Source organism: Saccopteryx bilineata, chromosome 5, assembly GCF_036850765.1.
Source record: "Saccopteryx bilineata isolate mSacBil1 chromosome 5, mSacBil1_pri_phased_curated, whole genome shotgun sequence".
Classification (NCBI taxonomy): domain Eukaryota; kingdom Metazoa; phylum Chordata; class Mammalia; order Chiroptera; family Emballonuridae; genus Saccopteryx; species Saccopteryx bilineata.
Window position 1 is genome coordinate 119696260 of NC_089494.1, and position 23592 is coordinate 119719851.

Below are 23592 nucleotides of genomic sequence, written 5' to 3' on the forward strand. Positions count from 1 at the left end.
TTGGCCTTGTTGGTCCTGATTATGAGAATTCAGGAAGAGACCTGGGACACCAATATTAATCTGATAAGCCAGCATTAGTGCCAAAGCTCTGGGTTTTTCTGTGTCCACTCTGGCTTTAACTGTGTTCTCCTGGATATCCATAGATACTGGGTAGTTAGGCAGCTCTTCTCCTGCAGGGAGAAGACCCATGACCTGGGATATCTGCTAATCTTCTCGATGTTATTTTATTAGTACATGTGATATAAGCATTTACTCTGTTACTAGGACTTAGGCAAAAAGGCTCAGAAAGTTTAAGTGTCTGTCCAAAAAAGGCATTGCCATAAGTGTTGGTACCTGGCAGGAAACACCAATGCCCTCCTCCCTACTCTGGGCTCCCTCCATGACTCTGACCTTCTGTATCACTCTGCATAGCACACAAGCCAGAGCAGCTGGTCGGGGAAGTAACTCCTATAATGATATGATGATGATGATGATGATGATGATGATGATGGGGTGGTGGCGGCAGTGATAATAAAGCCATTAAGAGAGAAAAAGATGGAGAAGTAGTCCCAGCACAGTAGGTACAATGAACTCTGCCAGGCCCTGTACTAACCTCTGACCATAGATTCTATTATTTTAATCCTTAAAACTATTCTATGAGAAAGGCATCACATCATATTTATTTCTATTTTATAGGTTAAAAAAATTGAAGTTCTTAGATGTGTGACTAATTTTCTCAAAATCTCTCAGATAGTAAGTAGAATCTGACTCTGAAAGTAGAATTATTTGCCATTTATTATGAATTGAGTATATACTTTTATATTTTCTATTATTACATAAAATTGTTTTTAAATCTGAAGGAACTGACTAGGTAAATTATAAGCTGATGTTGAGAAAACAGTCCCTTTCAGTAGCTGGACCTTCAATAGGTCAGAGCTTCCTTTCTTTCTCAGCACCTTTACCTCTAAAACAGCAAATGGGTATTTATTTTACAGAGACATCAGCTGCAAGATCTGAATTATCAAAGATCAAACACCACCTTTGACCACTCTCTCTTCAACTTTAACCCCTAACAGAAAGCCAGTCTTGGTATGAGATGCCCCAATCTGCAGAATTTTAAGTAACTGAGAACAAATTGTTTTTATTCTGACAAATGTGAACCATGACCTAGAGAAAAGGTAATAAGGTAAATGAAATTTGAGAGTATGGATTCTGGAGTCACCGTGACCTAGGGCAAGTTTTCTATTTTGTTCTGTCTTAGTTTTCTCATTCATAAAATGGGAATGAAAACAGTACTTGCTTGTTAGGTTGTTTATAAATATATTCTGATGGATTTTAAATGTCATCAAATTTAATATGACTACTTGAATTTTGTACATTGTTGTACAATCCAAACATCAAATACAGCACCAGAAAATACAGATTGAATATTAAATGTAATTAGCACTAAATCATTTCTCATTACCCTACAATGATAAGCTGTGACATTAGTTGCTTCTTGAATGAATCAGCTGCTCTTGGGGACTAATTTTTATTAAATTTACACTGTGGTTATTATATTCATATTATGCCATGGTTGGTACTCATCACCTAATTTTCAGTACAGGCTAAGTTAGATACTCTTATTTCAAACTAAAGCCATCAGTTTCCTCCTATTAATAATCTCAATTGTTGACATCATAGGAGGTTAAAACTACCAAGGAAAGGGAGCGCTTTCCTTGTGTGAATTGTGTGTATCTGCAAAAGGAACACTGAGCTGCTTGGTGATGTGTAGGGGAAGCTACAGACACTACAGCTCTCCTCTTTGGCCAGTGCTTTTTGCTTGTTTTCTGGGAGCTCTTAAATTTCCAAGTTTCTGTTTGTAAAACATTATTTATGTTTTCAACGGTATGTAATGAGGTCACATGATTGTATTGTAGTCAACTACCTCAATCAAACAATAGAAAATAACCATTTAGACACAGATAAATGAGACTTCTAATGACAGCATGGTCTTCATGGCTGTGGGTGTAACAAGGGCAAAATGGTGAGAACAGTCCATCTGTGCATAAGAAGGGGGTATTTTGAGTGCAGAAAATTGGAAAACTAACACAAGCAACTGAAAGATCTATTTTTCATTACTGCCATGCACCAATAATTCTGAATGTCGAAAAATATAATTTTGATGCCTTGGCTGGTTGGCTCAGTGGTACAGCATCGGCCTGGCATGCAGGAGTCCCGGGTTCGATTCCTAGCCAGGGCACACAGAAGAAGCACCCACCTGCTTCTCCACCCCTCCCCCTCTCCTTCCTCTCTGTCTCTCTCTTCCCCTCCCGCAGCAAAGGCTCCACCGGAGCAAAGTTGGCCCGGGCGCTGAGGATGGCTCTGTGGCCTCTGCCTCAGGCGCTAGAATGGCTCTGGTTGCAACAGAGCGATGCCCCAGATGAGCAAAGCATTGCCCCCTGGGTGTGCCGGGTGGATCCCAGTCGGGTGCATGTGGGAGTCTGTCTGACTGCCTCCCCATTTCCAACTTCAGAAAAATACCAAAAAAAAAAATTATATATATATGTATTTATATATTAAATATAAATACATATATATATATATAATTTTTTGGTCTAAGTTTTAACAAATACTGATGTGAGTATTAGTTTTTTAAGAATGATGTGTAAGCCTCAAATTGCACTTTTTATTACTTACCATTTAGAACACATTATATTCAAGATGGAAATGAATACAGAGAAGTCCAGATATACCAATGGTTCCTAAATATTCAGACTCAAATATGCATGGTGAAGTAAAAGTATATTTACAGTTGTTGGTATGAAAACAATACAATACCCTGACAAGGTGCTCAGTTGATTAGAGTGTCATCCCCATACACCAAGACTGTAGGTTTGATCCCCCATCAGGGCACATACGAGAATCAACCAATGAATGTATTGACAAGTGAAACAACAAATCAATGTTTTACTCTTTCTATTTCTCTTTCCCCCTTCCTCTTTTTTTAAAATTAATCAATCAGTAAAATATTTTTAAAAAAAATAATATGATAATTAATAAATAGTAGTACAAGAATAAAATCTCTGTTTCACCTACTCACAACTGTAAATGTACTTTTGTCCCACCCTGTAGGTATTTATTTTTAAGAGTAAGAACTCAAGTTCTGATTTTTCATTTTTATAATAACTATACTGTCATTGTTTAACTCAAATCTGTTGTGCAAACAAATTGTAGGCAAAGAAATCTCAAGCAAATGCAAATCTTCAAAAATTGTTACATTTTACCAAATAGAATAGCATCTTTAAATAAATTTTCTGGTAAAATATCTTAGTGGATTATTATTTTTTACAGATTTTATTTATTCATCTTAGAGAAGAAAGAGAGAAAGAAAGAGAGAGAAGGGAGAGAAGCAAGAAGCATCAACTCCCATATGTGTCTTGACCTGTCAAGCCCAGGATTTCAAACTGGCAACCTCAGCATTCCAGGTTGACGCTTTATCCACTGTGCCACCATAGGTCAGGTATGGATTATTTTTTATTGCAGAAATATTTGAAAGTTGTTAGATTTTATTTTAAATAATATTGTACATAGAGAAAGTGTTTCAATTTTAATTATAAAATGGATTTTTTATAAATCTGTATCAAATTTATCCTGTTTTAAGCATTTCTTGAAATTTATACTTTTATTGCTTAATGTGAAAAAAATAATTTAAAATTTATAAAAAGTATCCTTTGAAAAATATGAGAGAAGATAAGTAGGTAAATCTGATTATAGTCTTTTCAACATAAACATAAAAAGAAAACCAATTTTGATGGAGTTGTTCACAAATTTGAAAAAGAAAAATCTAAGGAACAAAAATTTTAATGTTATTATTGTTACTGGACAAACCAATAGGTAGATATGGTCTTTCACTTTTTATAAGAAAGAATTAATATAAGAAAAAAGTATTTATTATGTTGTCTGTTTTTTGTATTGGAATATTTTATTGACATGATCACATATTAAAATTCAATAATAGGACATCTTACCATCTGCATTTTCATTATTTATTATTATTTTATGATTATTTCTAAATATAACTTGTATACAGGAGTTAAAAATGATAAAAAATGATTCATTCTTTCATCAAAGGCACTTAGAGACACCAAATTTCATGGTGAAGTAGGAGAGAAACAATGGGAATTCTCATTGCATAGTGACGCACACCCCATGGTGGGAAATAAGTGAGGAAATTACTTTCAGAGCAAAAAGTACAACAAAAAATGAACCTCAGATATGAATAGAATGCAAAATAATAATAATTTAGCATTCCATGGAAATTGTAATGAACATGTTCTGCATATAGATGCTCAAAGTCACAGGTAAGAAATACTCATGGATGAGATAGAAGACATCACCACAGCTATCCATGGAAATTTGAGAAATTTGGGGAATGCGCTATTAAAATGACTGATTAAATATCGATAAGGAAAAATAATACAAAAAGCATTAAAAAGAACTAGAAACTGTCATTGGTAATTTTACAGATGTTCAGTGAGATTAATTTTCCAGTACAAATAGTTGCTCATGGGTAGCCAAGATATGACTGAAGTTTCTTCTGTTGAGCAATTGCATTAATTTAGAAATGAGGGAACTTACAGCTTATTTCAAGTCTGATGAAGTCTATAATGCCCAGGTTTTCCAGGAAAACTCCAGATAGAGCCGTGGTTTTAAAAAAGAAGGAAATATCAGCACTGAATTCTGCATGCAAGGTGGGAAAGTGGAGGTAGGAGGCTTCTGTGTAAAATGAGACCGCATTCCAAAAGTGCCCTGCAAACAAGAAAATCCTTAAGTGTAGTTTATTGTTTTGGAATGGAATATAGAGAGCTGGACATGTGGGTGACAATTTTCAATCCTGGGGGAGACTGCATGGAAATGGGGAAGAGAATAAACACATCCCGTGCTTATGCGATACAGAAGAGAAGTTGTTTTTTCCCCCCCATTAGTACTCACTGTCACCATAGCAACGCAAAGGACCAATTCTCCAAGCAGCTTCTGAGTTTGATCTGTTGGTATCAGTGATAACTATCTGAGTGACAGGCAAGTGGTCTTTGAAAGAAAGAAAGCCAGTATCATTTGTCCTGCAAAACATAAATTTAAGGGGGGGGGGGAGGAGACAATGTGGATAATCTATGCAATCTTTACAAAGACTCCCCTTTTTAAAAGTGATTTTGGTGGTTGCGGCAGGGTGGGGCAAGGAGGAGAGTAGCAGAGGGCCTTTTATCTCCGAAATGTGTGTGAAGGGCTGGAATGCAAATTGCAAAACACAAAGGCAGTTTCTGAATCCAACCAGATTTTACACCTTCCCTAAATCCTTCCAGAAATGCAGACCGTTTGCAGAGCTTGCTGCACTTTGTAGCTAAGAGCACACCCTTGCTCAGTGCAGTGCTGACTAAACAACCATCGCCTCTTTCTCCATAAAAAGACTGGCTATCTCAGGAACTCACTGGAAATATGCGTCACAAACCCCACGTGAAATTGCTGCAAGGACAAGTCTTAGCCACCTACCAACAGCTTTTCAACAGTTTAGGACGCTTCTTATCATCTTTTAACTCTAGATTAAAACAAGTCTTTACACTGACTGGTTTGCTGCTTTTCATTTTGCCCTGTTTTAACCCTTTGAATAGTGAGTTTCTTTCATGCTAGCTGACCCCCGGGAGTGAGTTTTTTTGTTTTTTTTTTTTTTTTCAAAAAATAAAATTAGCTCCAGTTACAGTTTTATTAACTTAAAATTATATTTGCTTGATAACCAATTTATGGAAACAAGAAGAACATACATTTACCTTTTTTTAAATGTTGTCTTACATATTTTTAAAATAAACCAATCATACCCTGGATGGTCAGGAGGCACAAGGACGTACATGAACTCATACTACTTAAAGTTAAAGGTCTTGGTCATTAAGGACTCTGGCTTTGTCTTTGCTATTTATGCAATTAGGAAAGTGACTAGTCACCATTTGACAAATTTTTTTTTAAATAACAGTGTTAAATTATTAACTATTTTTCTCTTCATAAGTTTTGTTTTTGGACTGCTGATAAGAATATAACTGAGAGGAAAAAATGTAGGTAAGAAACTGGCATTGGATTAATAAATATCTTGAGCCAGTGATATACTAAGAGATATGTTTATTTTTCCAATACAATACCAATGAGGAATCTGAGGCTCAGATATTAGGAAACATATCCAAGATCACATTACAGAAGGGACAGGGGCATAGTCACATATTTGCTAACTATCTCATGTCTAAATTTGGCAAGTATGTCATAAATATATGTTCATCTAAGCAGAACTAAATCATATGAGGCAGTCTGAGAACCACATGGGCTTCCCACTAACACAGCCTTAGTTGATTGCAGGATAGATCATCTTGCATGAGAATTGGAAGGCAGAGCCACATGCTCCAATATTCAGGACAACATATATGATGCAGCAAGTTGATAACAAGAACATAAAGGAGAAGATTCATATTGATTCTCTGTATTCAGAAATAAGTCAACAAATGTTCAAACCAACATCTTATTTTGTTATCATTTACAGCTCTGAGTTTACAGATAGCAAAATCAACATTCCAGATTATTAATTAGGGAAACCTAGCAAGGACCAATTAGTGTGCTAGGGTGCTTTAAGGAAATAGCATTAGAAAGAGAGAGATTTGTTCTGGAGTCTTAAGTCCCCAGTTCCTAGTTGTGTTAGCTTGGGCAAACCACTTTATTTCTGAAACTGTCCAGTGTCCTCAACTTTAAGATGGAGATAAATTTTATATTACAGAGTTGTAGAGAGGATTGAATGAGATTATATAGTCACTTAGTAGATTGTGTCCAATCTACAGGAAGTACTGAAAATGGTAGTAGTTAAAACTTTAATTCTCATGTGAACTATGTTTATTTTTCCCATACAACACCACTATGCAGTGGGTACCATAATTCCAGGTTACCAATGAGGAAACTGAAGCTCAGATATTAAGAAACATTTGTTTCTATTTGAAAGCACATCTCTGAATATTATTTACACAGAATAAATTTTGAATCTTCACATTCTGATATCTTTTCAGAAAGAGGTTTCAAAGCAAAATTGAAGTAATCAAAGCAAATAGTCCAAACTTACATCCTTTCCCAAAGTAACAGCATTTCTATAGCATTTATTTATTTTTATTTTTATTTTCAAGGTAAAATAATCAATTCTGAAGATTGCCCATCAAAGCTAAATACCACCTCCCTTACACACTGTCATCCTATCTACGTTGATTTGATATCCTTGTTGTCAAAGTGTTGGGAAATCCAAATAGCACTCTAAAAATAAACATATTTTCCAAATAAAATAGTAAAATCATTTATATTAAGTTTGATGATGCACTGCATATTACCAAAATTACTTTTAATGTGAAAACTAAAATAAAACTAAAATAAATAAATAAATAAATAAATAAATATCTGCTCTCCAAAATTGTTTAATGGGATAGGAACAAATAGCAAGTCAAATGCCTACAGGGACTAGGAAATCAATAAAAATATATAAAGTTGGCTTTTTGTTGGATGGTAAATGGAAACTGACATAGAGCTTCACTGTCAGGGTGAAAAAGAAAGAGAGAGACAGGAAGATTGGTAGAAAGTAGATGTTCTTTCTAAAAGAGGCAGTGATATTCATTAGTAGAGAGATAATTATAATATTCATGAATTTAAAGCCAAGGGGCTAGCCTGGAATATTAATGCAAAAATTCTCAATTTTTAAACCTTGGTTTGGCTAGTGACTAAAGCAGTGGGGCAATGGGAGAGTATAAAAATGTCTATATAATTTGACATTCCTGTATTCTTTATTCTCCCTCCCAAAATCTATATTCCATACTTTATAGAAACACTGACTAAATCACAAAGCTATAATAATTTCATTATTGTGTTTAAAATAGAATGTTTGAAATATAAAGAGGTGATGAAGAGACAATGTGCTTAAAGTTTATATTATAAACCTCAGTAATAGCCTTAAAAGTACTAGAAATGGTCATTTTCAAAGTTAAAAACAGTCACAATCATTAGGAAGCCCTAGTTTATATTGAATTTCTCATCTGTGTCCTTTTCTCTTGAGAAAATGTTATGTATCAATTAATGTGTTTCCTCCACACCTGCAGAAAGGTCATGATCCCATTACCATTCATCCTTGTCAGCATCACAATTGCAAAAGTGCCGAACATCCAGGCAAATTTCATCCAGGCCACATTCACATTGCTGAACTCCAGGTGGAACACCTCCCCAATAAGGATGTCTTTCCTTTGACCGGCCAATCCACCAGGTAAATGGTACTCCATCTGAAAGACAGGGTATTTCATAACTCAGAGGGCAGCAAGCCTGAAGTAACAACACATCAGGTATCACAGAAACTGAAGTAAAACTGTCTTGAAGAATATAAACATATATATAATAGATTTTATAAATATAAAATCTTTCTTTCCTTCTTTCTTTTTCTTTTTTCTCTCTCTTTCTTTTTTTTTTTTTTTGCATTTTTATGAAGCTGGAAACAGGGAGAGACAGTCAGACAGACTCCCGCATGCGCCCGACAGGGATCCACCCGGCACGCCCACCATGGGGCGACGCTCTGCCCATCAGGGGGCGATGCTCTGGCCATCCTGGGCGTCGCCATGTTGCGATCAGAGCCACTCTAGTGCCTGAGGCAGAGGCCACAGAGCCATCCCCAGCGCCCGGGCCATCTTTGCTCCAATGGAGCCTTGGCTGCGGGAGGGGAAGAGAGAGACAGAGAGGAAGGCACGGCGGAGGGGTGGAGAAGCAAATGGGCACTTCTCCTGTGTGCCCTGACCAGGAATCGAACCCGGGTCCTCCGCATGCTAGGCCGACGCTCTACTGCTGAGCCAACTGACCAGGCTCTCTTTCTTTCTTTCTTTCTTTCTTTCTTTCTTTCTTTCTTTCTTTCTTTCTTTCTTTCTTTCTTTCTTTCTTTCTTTCTTTCTTTCTTCTTCTTTCCTTTCTCTCTCTTTCTCTCTTTCTTTGTTTTTTCTTTCTTTCCCTTTCTTCCTTTCTTTCTCTTCCTTCCTTTCTTCCTTCCTCCTTCCCTCCCTCCCTCCCCCTTTCTTTCTTTTCTTTCTTTCTCTTTCTCTTTCTTTCTTTCTTTCTTTCCTTCCTTTCTCTCTCTCTCTTTCTCTCTTTGTTTTTTTCTTTCTTTCCCTTTCTTCCTTTCTTTCTTTCTTCCTTTCCTTTCCTTTCTTCCTTCCTCCTTCCCTCCCTCCCTCCCCCTTTCTTTCTTTTCTTTCTTTCTCTTTCTTTCTTTCTTTCTTTCTTTCTTTCTTTCTTTCTTTCTTCTTCCTCCCTTCCATCCTTCTTTCCTTTCTTTTCTTTTTTCTCTCTTTTCTCTCTGCCTTTCTTTGTTTTTCTCTCTCCATTTTACTCACACATATGTATAGATAGATAGATAGATAGATAGATAAATATCTATATAAACTTTTGCACATATAACTAACATTCATGAAAAGATTTATATAGTAGGATATTGAGTAATTACAATATTTAGAGGCAGAGTTACAAACTTAAATGTTTACTAAATCAGGAAGGTATCACAATGAGCAAATAAACTAGAAAATTTCTTTTTTTAAATGTTTATTTTATTGACTTTAGAGAGAGGAAGGGAGAGAGCAGGAGAGAGACAGGAATATCTGTTTCTCTATGTGCCTTGATAGGGGATTGAAAGGGCAACCTTTGCTCTTCAGGATGATGCTCTAACCAACCAAGCCATCGTTCTAGGTCATTATTAAGACCAAAAATTTTAATATATAAATACAAAGATTAATTTTCTTCTAAAACTACTAAAGGAAAAACAATCCTTCTGAACATCACATTTAACCCCTATAAAGCTAGTATGTAACCTCCATTTTCAGGTTTATATAGTTAACAGAAATGTATTCTTGAGCCTCACCCTTGTCAATTTCCTTCTTTGCAAAATTTAGTAAAATCTATTTGAGATTTTTTTTTACGATTTGAATACCTCTGTAAATTAAAATCATTACTCATAAGATGATAATGTATCCAAAACCACAGGTGAAGACAGAGGTGGAGGATTTTAATAAACACAGTCCTTAAGCTAAATGAGGTTAGGTCTAGGTTCCCTTTGGAATTTGTTATTTTGTTCCTAAATCTGGCACTTAATATGTGTTTATTTTTTAGAATATATATATATATATATATATATATATATATATATATATATATATATATATTAGAGTCAATTATTCATGATTTACCACTTTAAAATAGTAGTATAATATTGTCTGAGAATGCTACTCTATTGATATGTTGCCTAGGCAGGATTTGATTTTTATGCAACTTCTGATTTACAAACATATAACTGAGAAATTATTTGTATACAAATAGCAATAACTGTCTCTGAAATTGTTGTCACTCTCACATCTTGCAGGAGTCACTGAGCCTAGTAGAAAGGGCATCAGCACCTAGGGCTTCCGAGAATCTCCATTATTTTCTTAACAGTAAAGAAAGTCATATCTCATTACAGTTTTGATTTGCATTTCTCGAATAGCTAGTGAATATGAGCACCTTTTTATGTCCTCTTGGGAGAAGTGTCTGATCAGGTCCTCTCCCCATTTTTTAATTGGATTGTTTGTTGCTGAGCTTTGTGAGTTCTTTATATATTTTGGATATTAACCCCTTATCTGAGCTGTTGTTTGTAAATATCATCTCTTATTTGGTTGTCAGTTTCTTTTGCTGTGCAGAAGCTTTTTAGTTTGATACAGTCCCATTCATTTATTTTTGCCTGTACTTCCCTTGCCTTGGGGGTCAAATTCATAAAATGTTCTCTATTTCCAAAGGCCATGAGCTTAGTACCTATGTTTTCTTTACTGGCCACATTTAATCCCAGTGCCAGTCCATGCCAATTGCACTGACCGACCTGAGGTTCTCACACACTCTTCTGTGTGTGCTATTCTCTGCCCTCGTCCACTTTCTCCTAGGTGCTTCAGTGGCAGATTGGGCTATATCATTGGATCCAGAAGATAAATCTCACCTCTCCCCCACTGACCCTATTAAAAGTGCTCCAAAATCACTCCATTATTTTCTTAACAGTACTTATTATTACCTGACATCATCCTTTTTGTTTTATTTTTGTTTTTCTTTTTCTGTGTGTGTGTGTGTAACATGTTCTTATATATTATCCCTCACTAGAATTAGAGCAAAAAGTTTGTAAAACTTATTCAGGGCCATGTACCCAGTATGTAGAATGAGCTTGGTTTTTTTTTTTTTTTTTTTTTTTTTATAATTTTATTTTTTTAATGGGGTGACATCAATAAATCAGGATATATATATTCAAAGATAACAAGTCCAGGTTATCTTGTCGTTCAATTATGTTGCATACCCACCACCCAAAGTCAGATTGTCCTCTGTCACCTTCTATCTTGTTTTCTTTGTGCCCCTCCCCACCCCCTATCCCTCTCCCATTCCCCCTCCCCCCCGTAACCACCACACTCTTGTCAATGTCTCTTAGTTTCAGTATTATGTCCCACCTACGTATGGAATAATACAGTTCCTGGTTTTTTCTGATTTACTTATTTCGCTTCGTATCATGTTATCAAGATCCCACCATTTTGCTGTAAATGTTCCGATGTCATCATTTCTTATGGCTGAGTAGTATTCCATAGTGTATATGTGCCACATCTTCTTTATCCAGTCATCTATTGATGGGCTTTTTGGTTGTTTCCATGTCCTGGCCACTGTGAACAATGCTGCAATAAACATGGGGCTGCATGTGTCTTTACGTATCAATGTTTCTGAGTTTTGGGGATATATACCCAGTAGAGGGATTGCTGGGTCATAAGGTAGTTCTATTTGCAGTTTTTTGAGGAACCACCATACTTTCTTCCATAATGGTTGTACTACTTTACATTCCCACCAACAGTGTATGAGGGTTCCTTTTTCTCCACAGCCTCTCCAACATTTGCTATTACCTGACTTGCTAATAACAGCTAATCGAACAGGTGTGAGGTGGTATCTCATTGCCGTTTTGATTTGCATTTCTCTAATAGCTAAAGAAGATGAGCATCTTTTCATATATCTGTTGGCCATTTGTATTTCTTCCTGGGAGAAGTGTCTATTCATATCCTCTTCCCATTTTTTTATTGGATTGTTTGTTTGTTTGTTGTTGAGTTTTATGAGTTCTTTGTATATTTTGGATATTAGGCCCTTATCTGAGCTGTTGTTTGAAAATATCATTTCCCATTTAATTGGCTTTCTGTTTATTTTGTTATCAGTTTCTCTTGCTGAGCAAAAACTTCTTAGTCTGATGTAGTCCCTTTCATTAATTTTTGCCTTCACTTCTCTTGCCATTGGAGTCAAATTCATAAAATGCTCTTTAAAACCCAGGTCCATGAGTTGAGTACCTATGTCTTCTTCTATGTACTTAATTGTTTCAGGTCTTATGTTTAGATCTTTGATCCATTTTGAGTTAATTTTTGTACAGGGAGAGAGACTGTAGTCCAGTTTCATTCTTTTGCATGTGGCTTTCCAGTTTTCCCAGCACCATTTATTGAAGAGGCTTTCTTTTCTCCATTGTGTGTTGTTGGCCCCTTTATCAAAAATTATTTGACTATATATATGTGGTTTTATTTCTGGACTTTCTATTCTGTTCCATTGGTCTGAGTGTCTATTTTTCTGCCAATACCATGCTGTTTTGATTGTCGTGGCCCTATAATAGAGTTTGAAGTCAGGTATTGTTATGCCCCCAGCTTCATTCTTTTTCTTTAGGATTGCTTTGGCTATTCGGGGTTTTTTATAGTTCCATATAAATCTGATGATTTTTTGCTCTATTTCTTTAAAAAACATCATTGGAAGTTTGATGGGAATTGCATTGAATTTGTATATTGCTTTGGGTAATATAGCCATCTTGATTATATTTATTCTTCCTAACCAAGAACAAGGTATATTCTTCCATCTCATTATATCTTTTTCGATTTCCCTTAACAATGGTTTATAGTTTTCATTATATAAGTCCTTTACATTCTTTGTTATGTTTATTCCTAAGTATTTTATTTTTTTTGTTGCAGTCGTGAAGGGGATTATTCTTTTGAGTTCCTTCTCAGTTGTTTCATTGTTGGCATATAGAAAGGCTATTGACTTCTGTATGTTAATTTTGTATCCTGCGACCTTACTGTATTGGCTTATTGTTTCTAGTAGTCTTTTTGTGGATTCTTTGGGGTTTTCGATGTATAGGATCATATCATCTGCAAAAAGTGATACCTTTACTCCTTCTTTTCCGATATGGATGCCTTTTATTTCTTTGTCTTGTCTGATTGCTGTGGCGAGAACCTCTAGTACCACATTAAATAAGAGTGGAGAGAGTGGACAACCCTGTCTTGTTCCTGATTTAAGGGGGAAAGCCTTCAGTTTAGTGCCATTTAATATGATGTTAGCTGATGGTTTATCATATATGGCCTTTATCATGTTGAGATATTTTCCTTCTATACCCATTTTGTTGAGAGTCTTAAAGATAAAATTGTGTTGTATTTTATTGAAAGCCTTTTCTGCATCTATTGATAAGATCATGTGGTTTTTGTTCTTTGTTTTGTTGATATGGTGTATTACATTAACCGTTTTACGTATGTTGAACCATCCTTGAGATTCTGGGATGAATCTCACTTGATCATGATGTATTATTTTTTTAATATGTTGTTGTATTCGATTTGCTAGTATTTTGTTTAGTATTTTAGCATCTGTATTCATTAGAGATATTGGTCTGTAGTTTTCCTTTTTTGTGCCATCCTTGCCTGGTTTTGGGATGAGGGTTATGTTGGCCTCATAAAATGTGTTTGGAAGTATTGCTTCTTCTTCAATTTTTTGGAAGACTTTGAGTAGAATAGGAACCAAGTCTTCTTTGAATGTTTGATAAAATTCGCTGGTATAGCCGTCAGGGCCTGGACTTTTATTTTTGGGGAGGTTTTTAATGGTTTGTTCTATTTCTTCTCTACTGATAGGTCTGTTTAGGCTTTCTGCTTCTTCTTGACTCAGTCTAGGAAGGTTGTATTGTTCTAGGAATTTATCCATTTCTTCTAGGTTGTTGAATTTAGTGGCATAAAGTTTTTCATAGTATTCTACAATAATTCTTTGTATATCTACAGTGTCCGTGGTGATTTCTCCTCTTTCATTTTGGATTTTGTTTATATGAGTTCTTTCTCTTTTTTCCTTGGTAAGTCTTGCCAAGGGTTTGTTAATTTTGTTGATCTTTTCAAAGAACCAGCTCCTTGTTCTATTAATTTTTTCTATAGTTTTTCTGTTCTCTAATTCATTTATTTCTGCTCTGATTTTTATTATTTCCTTTCTTCGGCTGGTTTTGGGTTGTCTTTGTTCTTCTTTTTCTAGTTCCTTAAGGTGGGAAGTTAAGTGGTTCACTTGGGCTCTCTCTTGTTTGTTCATATATGCCTGAAGCGATATGAACTTCCCTCTTATCACTGCTTTTGCTGCATCCCATAGATTCTGATATGTCGTATTGTCATTTTCATTAGTCTGTATATATCTTTTGATCTCTGCACTTATTTCTTCTTTGACCCATTCATTTTTTAAAAGTATGTTGTTTAGTTTCCACATTTTTGTGGGATTTTTTTCCTCTTTTTTGCAGTTGAATTCTAGTTTCAAGGCTTTATGATCAGAAAATATGCTTGGTACAACTTCAATTTTTCTGAATTTGCTGATGTTGTTTTTGTGGCCCAACATATGGTCAGTTCTTGAGAATGATCCATGTACACTGGAGAAAAATGTATACTCAGTCACTTTGGGATGAAATATCCTGTAGATGTCTATCATATCCAGGTGCTCTAGTGTTTTGTTTAAGGCCACTATGTCTTTGTTGATTCTCTGTTTGGATGACCGATCTAGAGCCGTCAGCGGTGTATTGAGGTCTCCAAGTATGATTGTATTTTTGTCAGTTTTTGTTTTAAGATCAATAAGTAGCTGTCTTATATATTTTGGTGCTCCTTGGTTTGGTGCATATATATTAAGAATTGTTATGTCTCCTTGATTCAGTGTCCCCTTAGCCATTATAAAATGGCCATTTTTGTCTCTGAGTACTTTTCCTGTCTTGTAGTCAGCATTATCCGATATGAGTATTGCTACACCTGCTTTTTTTTGGATGTTATTTGCTTGGAGTATTGTTTTCCAGCCTTTCACTTTGAATTTGTTTTTATCCTTGTTACTTAGATGAGTTTCCTGTAGGCAGCATACAGTTGGATTTTCTTTTTTAATCCATTCTGCTACTCTGTGCCTTTTTATTGGTGAGTTTAATCCATTTACATTTAGTGTAATTATTGATACTTGTGAGTTCCCTATTGCCATTTTATATCTTGCATTCTGTTAGTTTCGTGTCTTGTTTGATCCTTCTCTTTCGTTTTTCTATCTTTTGTTTTTATTTGGTTGTATTCCATACATCTTTCCTCTGTTGCTATCTTTTTTATCTCATGTGCTTCTGTGGTGGTTTTTTCAATGGTGGTTACCTTTGAGTAATGAAAAGGGTCCCTACCCTGTTCATTGTAGCGAACTATTTTGTGAGTACTTTTGCACTCCATCGTCCTTTGCTACTGTTAATCTCCGTCTTCTCCCCCTCTTTCTTTTTGTTGTTGTCACAGTTTAAATTTGGTTTTATTGTGTTCTTCTTGGAGCTTTTACTTGTGGCTCTGTTTTTTTTTGTTCTTTGTATCTGATTGGAGAACTCCCTTTAGTAATTCCTGGAGTGGGGGTTTTCTGATGATACATTCCCTCCTCTTTTCTGTATCTGTGAATGTTTTTATTTCTCCTTCATATTTGAAGGATAGCTTTGATGGGTATAGTATTCGTGGCTGAAAGTTCCTCTCTTTCAGGACTTTAAATATTGGGGTCCACTCTCTTCTAGCTTGTAGAGTTTCTGCTGAGAAATCTGCTGATAATCTAATGGGCCTTCCTTTATATGTTTTATTCTTCTTTTCCCTGGCTGCCTTGAGAATTTTTTCTTTGCTGTTGGTTTGTGTCAATTTCATTATGATATGCCTTGGAGTAGGTTTGTTGGGGTTAAGAAAACTTGGAGTTCTGTTTACTTCTTGAACTTGAGGCTTTAGTTCTTTCCACAGGCTTGGGAAGTTCTCATCTATTATTTGTTTGAGTATGTTCTCCATTCCATTTTCTCTCTCTTCTCCCTCTGATATACCTATTATTCTTATGTTATTCTTTTTGATGGAGTCAGATAATTCTTGTAGGGCTATCTCATTTTTTTTAATTTTTGAGTCTCTTTCTTCTTCTCTCTGTTGTGCCTCAAGTTGCTTGTCTTCTATTTCACTAATCCTCTCTTCTATCTGACCTGTTCTATTAGCTAAGCTTGTTACTTCGTTTTTCAGCTCGTGAATTGAGTTTTTCATCTCTGTTTGATTTGTTTTTATAGTTTCAATTTCCTTGGACATATATTCTTTGTGTTCATTGAGTTGTTTTCTGAGCTCCCTATATTGCCTTTCTGTGTTTTCTTGTGTATCTCGGAGGATTTTTAGGATTTCTATCTTGAATTCTCTGTCATTTAGCTCCAAGGTTTCCAATATGTTACATTTTTTCTCCATAGATTTTTCCTCATCTAGCTGTGTTACCTCTCTTTCTTTTGTATCCATGATATTCGATTTTCTCTTCCTTAATGGCATCTGAGGGTGGTTTTGTTGATAGTATTAATGAGATTTAATAAAGAATAAAAAGTTAAAAAAAATAAAAAAAAATAAAAAATCGAAAAGAGTTGTTTTTTTAAAAAAAATTAATAATGAAATAAAGAAAAATAAAATAAAATAAAAATTTTTTAAAAAAGGAAATTATTCCCCCCCTCCTTTTTTCCTCTCCTCTCCTCTCCCCTCTTTCTTGAGAAAATCTTGTGGTGGACTGTGAGTTATAACAAACAATGCCTGTGATGGAGGGCCTGAATTGGGGAAAAGTAATAAAGGGGCAAAAAAGAAAAAAAAAAAAAAAGAGTGTATGGACCCACAAAAAGCAAATAAGGAAAAAATTTGGGTCAAGAATAAAATGATTTGCTTTTAGGTGTTGGTTGTCTAAGAGTTATGATGAGAGGAATAAGAGGAAAACGGAAAAATGGGGGGACAAATTAAAAACTTACTATTGTATTTAGTGGAACAAGAACTAGATAATATGGAGAGCCAGGGATGGGAGCACTGCTAGTGAGTTAAAAAGGTGAAGTAAAACCCCCCCAAAATGCCACAAACATAGGTTTGAGTCCCAGATAAGATAATTTGTTTGTTATTGAGGTTTGAATGAGAGGAGATGTAAAGGAGAAAGGAAGAAACTAATATAGAGGGAGAAAAGAAAGAGAGAGAGAGAAAAAAAAGAGGGAACCACTAAAAGAAGAAAAAAGAAAGGAGAGAGAGAGAGAGTTAAGGGTTTTGGAGTGCAACCCTCATAGAGAGAAAGGAAGAGAAGAGAAAAGATAATGGGAGATGTAACACTTATGGGTAGTGTATTTCAAGGAGAGGAGAGAGTAAGACCAGTAGAGAGTTAATCGGCCAAATTGGAGGAAGAAAAAAAAGTATCAAGAATGAAGATAAGAGAAACAAACGAACAAATATAATAAAATGAGATAGGTTATAAAGTCTGCAGATTATTCTTGATTTTGAGAGGTTATCTTCTTGCTTTTTCTTTTCTCTCCCTCTTCCTGGTCGGTGACTCTGTACCCCGGGTTCTGCCCCTTTGGCACGCTCAGGTAGAGGCTTGCAGTTGATAAGTCTCTATGGCAATGTCATGTATTGTGCTTTAGTCTCGTGGGAGTCGAGGCTCATTAGCATTTATAGGCTCCGACAGTGAGAGAGTCCGTGTTCCTGGAGCCTTTCTCCTAGTCTTTCCTTCCTCAATTAGTAGCCTGATAATCCAGCTATGGGGTTGCTGCTGCCTCTGCCTGGATAGTAAGAAGCTCAAAGAGCTGGCAACTCCCCACTCTATTTCCACTCAGCACAGGGCTCTGGGTAAGGCTCAGTCAGTCAGAGCTGCTAGCATAATCAGGCGGGCTTTCCGCCCACTCAAAGACCACTGGCTCTGCCACTCTGTCCGGTAACACAAGCAGGCGCCCACTTCTGGGGGGCGCTTGGAGGAAACTCTCACTCACTGTCTGCGACCAGGATATCCAGCCAGCAGTCTCACGCTCTGAGTGAAACCCCCAACCGCAGGGAAAAGTTGCAGCGTTGGAATTGAGTCTCGCTCCGTCCCCGTGCGCGGCTTTTGCAAGGCGCTGGGGCGGCTCGAGATTCCGCTTTGGCACACACAAAGGCCCCTGACTCTGCCCCTCTCTGCAATAACACGGGCGCGCACTGCGGAGGCACTCGGAGGAATCGCTCACTCCTCATCTGCGCGCGCACACCAGGATATGAGGCCGGCCGCGGTTCCCTCTGAGTGAAACCCTCACCAGCACGGAAAATCTCCACCGTTGGAAGTAGTTCTCACTCCCTCCCATGCGTGGCTTTCCCAGGGCGCTGGGGCTGCCCAGAGACTCTGTCCTCGGCCCACAGAAAGGCCTCTGACCCTGCCTCTCCGTGGGGCAACACGGGCACCCACTCTCGGGGCCTAGGAAGAAATTCTCGCCCACTAACTGCGCACCGACCAGGAGACCGGGTAAAATGGCCGCTCCGCTTGTCTTTCTTTGTTTGGGTTTGGCGCGAGTGTTAGCTTGTATTGCCCGGGTTGCCACAGGATCAGATTTTCCTCGGCTTGGATCTGTGTGCCACAGCCTGGTTCGGCCGTTTGTGCCGCGGCGGCCTGGATCTATTCACCCCCTTTGCCCGCCTCAGTTTCTATATTCACAGTTACCAGAGAAAGCCGCCCTGTTTAGGTTAGTGAGGAAGGCAGAGCATTTCTTACTCCCTTTTTCCTTCGGGGTTTGGTTATATATTTAGCCAATTTTTCACTCAATCATACCTTTGGGTGTATTGCGAAGCATCTGGAAGCTCCAAGTATAGGTTTTTCTGTTTCTGGTTGAAGATCTTGTTGAGTTTTGGGGGAGATTTATCGGTATCGCTTCCTACCCCGCCATTACTCTGACGTCATCTCTCAGAATGTGCTTGGTTTGAGTGAGGAATTAAACACATATTTGCTAAATAAACAAATGACTAAATGCCAAGGTAAAAGAAAAAACCAGCACAGAAACATTTTCCACGGATGACTTTTTGCAAGAATAAATATGATTACAATGCCTTGAATTTCTATCTAGGTACAGTATATTCATTTTTTAGCATTTTATGCCATAATAAAGGATATTATGCATGTTTGTCATTGTAATGACAAGCTGAAAAAAGGACCTTCATCAAGTGTTCAAAGAAGTCTTTATGACAATTGTGGCATAGAGAGATCACCATACAGAAAGGTATTCACATACCAGTTCATTCATGTGTTTAGGTAAATGAAATAAAATGCTTGTCAGGTTTGAGTATAAAAATTAAAAAACAGCCTGACTTGTGGTGGCGCAGTAGATAAAGTGTCAATTTAGAATGCTGAGGTAGCCAGTTCAAAACCATGGACTTGCCTGGTCAAGGCATATATAGCAAGCAACTATGACTTGGTGCTTCCTGTTACTCCTCCCACTTGCTCTCTCTTTCTCTCCCCAAATCAATAAATAAAATCTATTGTGTGTGTGTGTATACATATATATCTAATATATATATATATATATATATATATATATATATATATATATATACCTGTTTTTATATACCTGTATATAAAACAGGCTCTGGCCAGTGGCTCAGTGGATAGAGCATCAGCTCAGCTTGTGGATGTCCCAGATTCGATTTCTGGTCAGGGCACACAGGAAAAGTAACCATATGCTTGTCCTGCTCTCTCCCTTCCTCTTCTCGTTCTCTTTCCCTCTCACAGTCAGTGCCTCCATTGATTTGAGCATTGGCCCAGGAAGCTGAGGATAGTTTGATTGATGTAAGCATTGGCTCCAGATGCAAATTGCCAGGTGGATCCCGGTTGGGGTGCATGCAGGAGTCTGTCTCTTTATTTCCCCTCCTTTTCATTTAAAAAGAAAAAATATATAACAGGACACAAGAAAATAAAATTCCTGGCTCTATCTTTTCTCTCCTGAAGTTCCATGATCTGGTCTCAACCCAAAGGAGCTCTAAAAGTTATAAAGTTTCATAAAAACTTAAAACAAATTTTAAAAATTCATTTTCTAAGTCATTTAAAAATTTAAGATTCAAAAAAAAAATTAAGGTTTCCAGAAATGCCTTCAGCTGCTAAGTTATTTGTGGCTTCATAAGTTGTGCACTGTAAACTCATCAAAGCAGGATGGGAATTGGCAGAAACAACCAGATGTGACTTTGGCTTCAGCTGGGGAAATGGGAAAACATGTTTTCAGAAAGTATTCAAAAGAGGAAACTAGGTTTCTCAACAGCTTTAGTGACAATATTTAGCAGCTAAAATGCTACATATACACACTCTGGAAAAAACTAATAAATTAGCTCACATAAGACATCAGGCAGTACAAAACCCCTTCGCACAGAAGAAGGAAGCAAAGCGGCATTGGGATCTGGGCCTCAGGTGTTAGGTCAGTCCACAAGCCCAGACATGTTGGGATCGGGATTCACAAATGATTCCAAACAATCTGAGCTAAGAGCCCCACTCACATCTCATTTTCACTGCTGATTTGCCTATTCATAATTTTTTATTTATTTCTGAAAGAATCTCACTTGACTCAGAATTTAACCTTTCCGTCTTTCTCCGTGACTCTCCCCAAACAAACTACTCCAAGCAAAGAGAACTACAGAACCAACATTCTGAACATTAGGCCTTCACTTCAAAGACCAACCTCATTTTTTTAATCTTATTTTTATTAATTTTAGTGCAGTGACATTGATAAATCAGGGTACATATGTTCTGAGAAAACATCTCCAGATTATTTTGACATTTGATTATGCTGCATACCCCTCACTCAAGGTCAAATTGTCTCCTGTCACCTTCTATCTGGTTTTCTTTGGGCCCCTCCCATCCCCCTAGCCCCTCCCTCTCCTTCCTCACCCCCTCCCCACCCCTACACCCCACCCCCTGTTACCATCATATTCTTGTCCATGTCTCTGAGTCTCATTTTTATTTCCCATCTATGTATGGGTTCATATAGTTCTTAGTTTTTTCTGATTTACTTATTTCACTCCATATAATGTTATCAAGGTCCATCCATGTTGTTGTAAATGATCCGATGTCATCATTTCTTATGGCTGAGTACTATTCCATAGTATATATGTACCAAAGCTTTTTAATCTACTCGTCCACTGACAGATACTTGGGCTGTTTCCAGATCTTCGCTATTGTGAACAATGCTGCTACAAACATGGGGGTGCATTTCTCCTTCTGAAACCATTCTATGGTATTCTTGGGGTATATTCCTAAAAGTAGGATGGCTGGGTCAAAAGGCAGATCGATTTTCAATTTTTTGAGAAATCTCCATACTGTTTTTCACAGTGGCTGCACCAGTCTGCATTCCCACCAGCAGTGCAGGAGGGTTCCTTTTTCTCCACATCCTTGCCAGCATTTATTCTGTGTTGTTTTGTTGATGAGCGCCATTCTGACTGGTGTGAGGTGATATCTCATTGTGGTTTTAATTAGTATTTCTCTAATGATTAGTAGTGAGCATTTTTTCATATACCTATTGGCCATCTGTATGTCCTCTTTGGAGAAGTGTCTATTCATTTCTTTCGCCCATTTTGATTGGATTGTTTGTCTTTCTAGTGTTGAGATTTACAAGTTCTTTATAAATTTTGGTTATTAACCCCTTATCAGATGTACTGTCAAATATGTTCTCCCATTGTGTAGTTTGTCTTTTTATTCTGTTCTTATTGTCTTTGGCTGTGTAGAAGAAGCTTTTTAGTTTGATATAGTCCCATTTGTTTATTCTGTCTTTTATTTCACTTCCCCGTGGAGATAAATCAGCAAATATATCGCTGTGAGAGATGTTGGAGAGCTTACTGCCTATGTTTTCTTCTAAGATGCTTATGGTTTCACGCCTTACATTTCAGTCTTTTATCCATTTTGAGTTTATTTTTGTGAGTGGTATAAGTTGGTGGTCTAATTTCATTTTTTTGCAGGTTGTTATCCAATTTTCCCAACACCATTTATTATAGAGGCTATCTTTACTCCATTGTATGCCTTTACCTCCTTTGCCAAATATCAGTTGTCCATAGAGCTGTGGGTTTATTTCTGGGTCCTCCGTTCTGTTCCATTACTCTATGTGCCTGTTCTTATGCCAGTACCAGGCTGTTTTGAGTACAATGGCCTTGTAGTATAACTTGATATCAGGAAGTGTGATACCTCCCCTTTCACTCTTCCCCTTCAAGATTGCTGAGGCTATTCGTGTTCTCTTTTGGTTCCATATAAATTTTTGGAATACGTAATCTACATCTTTAAAGTATGTCATTGGTATTTTAATTGATATTGCATTAAATTTATAAATTGCTTTGGGTAATATAGACATTTTAATGGTGTTCATATTTCCTAACCATGAGCACGGTATATGCTTCCACTTGTTTGTATCTTCCTTGATTTCTTTTATCAATGTTTTATAATTTTCCGAGTACAAGTCTCCTTGGTTAAATGTACTCCTAGGTACTTTATTTTTTTTGGTTGTAATAGTGAAAGGGATTGTTTCCTCAATTTCTATTTCTGACTATTCATTGTTGGTGTAAAAAAATGCCTCTGATTTCTGAGTATTAATTTTATATCCTGCCACCTTGCTGAATTCATTTATCAGGTCCAGTAGGTTTTTGACTGAGACTTTAGGGTTTTCTATATACAATATCATATCATCTGCAAATAATGATAACTTTACTTCTTCTTTTCCAACTTGAATGCCTTTTATTTCTTCTTCTTGTCTGATTGCTCTGGCTAGGACTTCCAGGACCATGTTGAATAAGAGTGGTGAAAGGGGGCATTCCTGCCTTGTTCCTGATCTTAAGGGGATTTCTTTTAATTTTTGCCCATTGAGTATGATGTTGGCTGTGGGTTTGTCGTAGATGGCTTTTATCATGTTGAGGTATGTTCCCTGTATTCTTACTTTGTTTAGAGTTTTGATTATGAATGGGTGCTGGATTGTTCATAAAGTAGTTTATAATCCAGTTCGGTGGTGTGAACTGGGAGTCTGTGCATCTGCCTCCTCCACTGCCATCTTCAGGTCCCTCATTTTTTTAATATAAAGATCTTAGCCATGTAGATGACTACATTCATGGCAGAAATATCAAATACCATTGCCAATTTGTAGAGTACCATTGGCAGCATATTTTCAAGCTTTACAAATTTACTTCTAGCAATCTTTAAAAAAAATTCTTATAAGGATATTCATCAGTACATTATTCAAAGTAAAAAAAGTAATAGATATAATCGAAGTTCCTTCAATGGAGAAATAATTAAATAGATTGCCACATAATCATATGAGTCACTCTTGCACAGTCACAGACAATAATAACATTATGCAAAAAGTTTTCCAAATTTCTATTATGAGATTGCAATTTAGAAAGAAAATTAAAAGTAAACTTTATTTTCAATTCCTTTTTTTTTTTTTACAGAGACAGACAGAGAGTCAGAGAGAGGGATAGATAGGGA

General features: G+C 36.7%; 1 protein-coding gene across 3 annotated transcripts in view; it reads right to left on the reverse strand.

Annotated features, from left to right (window-relative positions):
* Positions 1 to 23592, reverse strand: part of CNTNAP5 (contactin associated protein family member 5) — an 884141-nt gene that overhangs the window by 145273 nt on the left and 715276 nt on the right. For all 3 annotated transcript variants that reach the window (XM_066280702.1, XM_066280703.1, XM_066280701.1), the window contains 3 exons: positions 8144 to 8300; positions 4954 to 5081; positions 4600 to 4770 (listed from right to left, as the gene is read on the reverse strand). In XM_066280702.1, the coding sequence (XP_066136799.1) occupies positions 4600 to 4770; positions 4954 to 5081; positions 8144 to 8300 (456 nt within the window). The remainder of the gene's footprint in view (positions 1 to 4599; positions 4771 to 4953; positions 5082 to 8143; positions 8301 to 23592) is intronic.